This window comes from Ranitomeya imitator, chromosome 5 (assembly GCF_032444005.1).
Source record: "Ranitomeya imitator isolate aRanImi1 chromosome 5, aRanImi1.pri, whole genome shotgun sequence".
In the NCBI taxonomy this organism is placed as follows: domain Eukaryota; kingdom Metazoa; phylum Chordata; class Amphibia; order Anura; family Dendrobatidae; genus Ranitomeya; species Ranitomeya imitator.
In genome coordinates this window covers 449,544,803-449,551,012 of record NC_091286.1, presented here as the reverse complement: position 1 = coordinate 449,551,012, position 6,210 = coordinate 449,544,803, and the positions used below count along the sequence as shown (strand labels likewise).

General features: G+C 39.2%; 1 protein-coding gene across 1 annotated transcript in view; it reads right to left on the bottom strand.

Moving 5' to 3' along the window:
• Positions 1-959: 959 nt before the first annotated feature.
• The window catches only part of MELTF (melanotransferrin), a 207,246-nt gene continuing 201,995 nt past the window's right edge, over positions 960-6,210 (bottom strand). Inside the window, exons 14-16 of the mRNA XM_069727220.1 lie at positions 4,419-4,606; positions 3,572-3,761; positions 960-1,951 (exon numbers count right to left, since the gene is read on the bottom strand). Coding sequence (XP_069583321.1) covers positions 1,884-1,951; positions 3,572-3,761; positions 4,419-4,606 — 446 coding nt within the window. The 3' untranslated portion in view covers positions 960-1,883. The remainder of the gene's footprint in view (positions 1,952-3,571; positions 3,762-4,418; positions 4,607-6,210) is intronic.

Sequence of the window (6,210 nt, the reverse complement as noted above, 5' to 3'; positions counted from 1 at the left end):
CCATTCAAGTGAATGAGTATAACCATCATGAACCCACTGCACCACGGGCCGGGCTTACCCTGGAGAGGCATGGCTAAGCGGCTACCTGGTTTTCACTAGAGCCACTGATGGTTGAGTTAGGCTTGAACTGCAGGTAGCCACCAGTTACCACTCCAGCACAGTCCCCAGTACTGCAGTAGCTGACTCCTAGGGTCAGGATCGTAGACACAGACTCTGATTCACTGGCAGGACAGGATTCGGAATCACTTGAAGAATGGATATCGGAGACTGTTCAGACAGAACAGAATGAGGTTCAGACAGAACAGGATGTTCAGATGGAATGGACTCAGGGCTTAGACAAGACAGGTTCTGGAATGCTAGCAGAAGATACAGTTGCAGGTTCAGACAGGATGGGTTCAGGACTCAGGTTCAGATTCTGGTAGAACAAGCTTAGGAACAGGTTCAGGTTCAGACAGGACTGGCTTTGGAACAGGTTTAGACAGGACGGTTCAGGATCAGTGACCTGGCAACAGACTTATGGGGACAAACACTAACTAGAAACTAAAGTTGCCCAGGTACCTCCCTAAAGGGGAGGGTGTCTTAAGTACCTGATGCCTTCCAGCTTTAGGGTGGGGACATTTCCGGAGTGTGCACACTGCCTCTTTAAGAAGCCGGGAGCACGCATGCCCTAAGCGTGCTGGCGGGAGACCTGCCCGATGTGCTCAGGCCCTGGGAGCAGGAAGCCGTGGCAGGGAACAGAGCAGAAGGAACAACAGAGTGGCTAAGGTGTTGACCACATCGTCATCCCTGCCGGGAGGACAAGGTGAAGTCAAGCAGGGACGCTGACATTACAATGAGTCCATGAAAATACCAAACAGCATATGAAGGCTTTCCTAAAAAGCAAGGATCCCCATTATTATGGAGAACATATGGATTCTGACAATGATGTTAAAGATGAATAAAAACATGGTGCCTTTTTTCTGATCATGTAGTTTACCACAAAATCCAAAATGTGTTACATACAGATTTTGATGCAGTCTTGTCTCAAACATGCTAGGGATTACACCTATTACATTGCAAACAGTGATATACAAATCCATATTTTATACATGATGATTTTGCATAAGCTTCAATATGACCAAATCGACAGTTGTAAAATACGCCATGTGAGAATCGATCATAATAGCGAGATAACCATAACCTGACAACCCTCTATTTAAAGAGGACCTATCATTAGATTAAAAGCAGCCAGTTTTTGTACTTATTTTATTCCCGCTGTCTGTTGTCCCTGTCTCCTTAAAGGGACTGTCAGCACAGAATACCTGTTCAAACCAAGTACAGTCACTCAGTGCATTATGGGGTAGCCGAACATTTAAGTACATCTTTCAACCTGCTTGTTTTCCATGTATTTCCACCCTCCCTTGCTTTATTGGGCCAACTGATGGATGGAGATAGATGAAAAAGTCGGTCAGAAGCTGCACTTAAATGATTGGCCCCACCTTGATGAACCGATTTGTATCTACACTAAACCAGCCCTCATGGACATGACCCCAGTAATACAGACATGAAAAAGTCACTTAAGGAACATTAGCAAACAAAATAACACTTGTTTTTTTATGTCATTTGAAGTTAATGAAGATATATATGCATTTATCCATGTAAACATATATCTGCTGGATGATAATGCTATGGTAATAAATAGTGTATTGCCTGTTTTTCTTATAAAATGTTATTATAAAAAATCCTGTTTAATAATTGTGGGTCGGGATTGTTCAAAAGACAGGTACACAAGTAATAGCTGTACATTCATCATTTACAGACTTGTGTCTTCAGCAGAACAAAAAATCACCATGTTTACAGCTCTGCAATTTCCAAAGGCATCTTGAGGATTCAGTAGTTGGTAATTATGCAGAAAACTTAATTAGTAGGATGCTGCTAATTAGTAATAAGATGGTGTTCACTGGAGATATAGCTGTAGGAGAAAGAAAGAAAATAATGAAATGATGCCATTTTTATCATGTATTCAATTAATTTTGATGAAGCTTGAAAATAGCTTTATTATTAACTAACTAATTAACACACAGTGTGTACTCTCTCATAATGACAAACCCTTATATACAGAGAATGCTTGAATCTACTGCACCCATAGAATGGTGCACAGAACTCCTGTACAGGTCTTTTAATGATTGTGCACATTGCATGATAACATTTCCAGTGTGCGATGTAATTTAAAGGGGCTTACTCTCTAAATACAGTAATGAGCTGTTCATAAAATAGAAGATAAATGTAGGGTTGCAGAGAGTACAACCACTGGGACCCTCACTTGTCGCAAGAACAAGGAGTCGTAGTGCACATGTATGACCAATGTGTCATTCGCTTCCATGGGATTGAAATGTTTTACCTTTGGTTCTCAGATATCAAACACTTTGTTGCCATTTGCTTTGTATCCAGAATTGAGGGTTAGGCCGGTGTCGCACTTGAAACTTGCATCAATACTCGGCACTGCCACCGGCACTCGAGACCGGAGTCTGCGGCTGCATGTATTTCTATGCAGCTGAATGCTCCGGTCCCGAGTGCCGGTGGCAGTGCCGGGTATTGATGAGAGGTTCTCGCATTACATTTGCAAGTGTGACGCCTGCCTTAAACATCGAATTTTATATTCAGTAGGTCAGAGGCTGTCATATAGTCGTGATCAAACATTTTGAGACAGATACAATTTTTACTTTACACAAACTTTGCTGCTTCAGTGTTTAGATCTTTCCATCAGATGTTTCTATGATTACTGATATACAATTATGAGCATTTCATAAGTTGTAACACTTTTATTGGCAAATACATCAAGTTTATGAAAAGACTATATTTACATAGTTGGCCCTGACTTTCAGACTTCTGCAATCTGTCCTGGTATGCTGGATATCCGCTTCTGGGCCAAATCCTGGCTGATGGCAACTCATTCTTGTCTAATCAGTACTTGGAATTTTTCATTTTCTGTGTTTTTTTTTTGGCCATCTGCTTTTTGTGGATTGACCAAATGTTCTCAATTGGGATTGATCCCATCTAAGAATCCTCCAAAAGCAACTTGTCCCAACGATCCAGGAGCAATTTGGTGATGAACAATGCTTATTCCTTCATGATGGAACACCATGTCACAAGGTAAAAGTCATCGCTATGTAGCTTGGTGAACAAATCATTGAAATATTGGGTCCATGACCAGGAAACTCCCAGATCTCAATCCCATTGAGATCGTGGGGTGAAATCCCCCAAAAAGGGTTTAGAGACGAAAAAAAACACAGAAATTGGGATAAGCTGCAAGCACCCATTAGGCAAGAATAAGTTACCACTGGTCAAGATTTAGCCCAGAAGCTTGAAAAATAAGGGTCACCACTGTAAATAATGGATTTTTCCAGAAACTTGAAGTATTTGTCAATGAAAGCTTAAAAACTTGTGAAATGCTTATAATTGTACTTAAGAAAAAATAGAAACATCTGACTAAAATGTCTAAAACCATTTAGGCAGAGAACTTTATGAGAGCCAAAGTTTGTGTCAGTCTCAATACATTTGGCCTTGACTGTACATTACACAAATGTCTTACCTTTACTAGATGAGCACTGGGAGCCCTCTACAGAGTCAATGTAATTTCTGCCTAGCCACTGCTCATATGTTTTCTTCTCTCTGACAGGGACAATCTTTTGGGTAGAGTCTTTAAAGATTAGATCCATTTTATTATATTTTGAAGAGTTAAACATTTTAAAAACAGAACTACTGTCACTCCCATAATAATCCTGTAATAAAAATAAAACCATCAGACAAAGTAATAAAGTCAGTAGTTAAGATGTATTCTGATGTTGAATATTTAAACCAGACCTTCCACTGGATTTTTTTTTAAATTTAAACCGAGTATCTTCTCCAAAAGATGCAGCTCCATTGATACTGGAACATTTTTTTTTCTTTGCCCCTCCGTTCCAGTTTTATGCCTTGCGGAAATAAAGAAGCAACTCTTCCCTTCAACCAACTGGGCGTATACCACAGAACTTCTCTTTGTGCGTTTTTTTTTTTCCTCCTGTGATGCTGGCCAATCAAAACATGACTCTGCCCACAGAGTTCTGTAGTAAATGCCCAGTTGGTTGAGGGGTGAATTTGCATCTTTATTACCAAGAGCCTAACTTTTAGCAGAGAAGAAAAGGAAAACTGTTCCAGAGTCATCAGAGCAGCATCAATTGGAGGAGATGCTCTGTTTAAAATGTAAAAAAATCCTGTAAACGGTCCCTTTGAACAGCAAAAATTGACTCATCTTTTGTCAAGGAAAGTGTCACCAACTGTTATCAAATATTCTAACCACTCCAATCAGCAAATTGTGAGTTTCCATCTAACAACCTGGGTACATTTTACAAGAATAACTTACAAGAATTACAAAATATAGTTCTGGTGACAATCCATACCTGAGCCTTGTCCAGAAGGCCAAACAATGCATGTATATTCATCTGTGGATGTACCATAACCGCATGTGCCGGGACCTGAGCCCAGTTACAGTCCGCATACTGAGTCACCTCTGCCCTGGCACCATTCAGGCACAGCAACTGGAAATCAGAAGAATTTAACTTGGATGCCCATTTTTTATCATTGTTTCCTAAAAATAAAAGTGTATCATTAATTGAACTGTGTCAACAGAAAATTACCTATTTTTTTAAATTAGGTTTTATTTTATACATACTTATACAAATTTTTTAGATTTTTTTTCTTTAATTTTCCATATCACTGTCCAAATATAAAAAAAAATCATAGCTGTTCCAATTTTCTGATGACTTTCTGTATAATTTTCTCTATGACTTATGCTATATTTCCTGTTCTGTACAGAAAACTTTTCATTTTTTCAATAGTATCAGCATCATGACAGACAGGATTTCCATGAGATGTAATACCTTTATATACAGCGGATAACATGGTATTCACCATTCACTATAAGCGATGTGGTGATATTTCAGCTCACCTCTACCTCTCCCTTCACAATGACCTTTGCCCAGATTAGATCATGTTTAGAGGAGAAGCTCAAAAATCTTCTATATAAAAGTTAGGATATGAGTCAGTATATTGCTGCATATATCCGCGTGCCCAGCGTGCAATAGAAATCTGAAATTAGGTCTACGGGTCTAAGAAAAATACAAGATTTTGTATATTTTTCTTAAAAGAGATAGCAATATGAGATATCTAAATTGAAAAAAAAATAATTTAAAACCCTGTCTTAATAAATCATATTCTTATTAAAGGGGTTGTACTAAGTTTGGAAGTTATCTTCTATCCATAGGAGAGGGAATAATTTTGAGATTGCTGGGAGTCTAACCACTGATACCCTCACCAATCTCGAGAACCAGGGCTCTGAGGAGGCCCATGTGAATGGTGCGGTGTTCAATCATGTGCACCTCTGCGCCATTCATTTCTAATGGGAGTGCTGAATACTAGCCAAACACTGCACTCAGCTAACTCTGGCGGTTCCATAGAGAAAGAATGGAGCCGAGGTGTGCATGACCGACCACAGCTCCATTCACAGGAAGCCCCAGTTCTCAGAATCAGTAGGCATCCCAGTAGTTTGGACCTACAGCAATCAGGAATTTACCCCTATCCCATGCGTAGGCAATAACATGAACTTGATTGCACAAGGGTATACTGTGAGTTTTAAATTTGTGTCAGTAAACTAAGGAAATATGTAAGTAACTAAATCATCACTTGTGATCACCTCTCCATGATAATAACTTACATCTTGATCTATGGTATATGCAGTTATGATTTAATAGTGACCCCTGATGAAGCTGTGAACACAGCGATACGCGTTGGACCTCTAGCTCACATGCTTTATCCCTCAGGGTCGAATGGCTGATTTACTCGTGTTTATTTTTGCCTTTTTGAGTTGATGTTGTACCTTGCAGGTATTCTTTGCATAATTTGTATTATCTGTCCAGCACTTTTTTTTGGTATGTGTTATTGACATGCAGTTCTCTTCTGAGTTATTTTCCATTATTGTTTTATATATCATCCTACAATATACGTGGGGTAACAGGCTTTATTGCTGTCATGTGTGAGCTACCTCCTTGTCTAATGTCTAATACCACAGGTGGCAAAACGTGTTGATACACATACTACTGTGTGTTTTTAAGTATTTTAATGATTATTTGTGTCTTTTCTATTAACTTTTTGTGAATTAAGCATTCTTTGACATATTAAAGGGACTCTGTCACC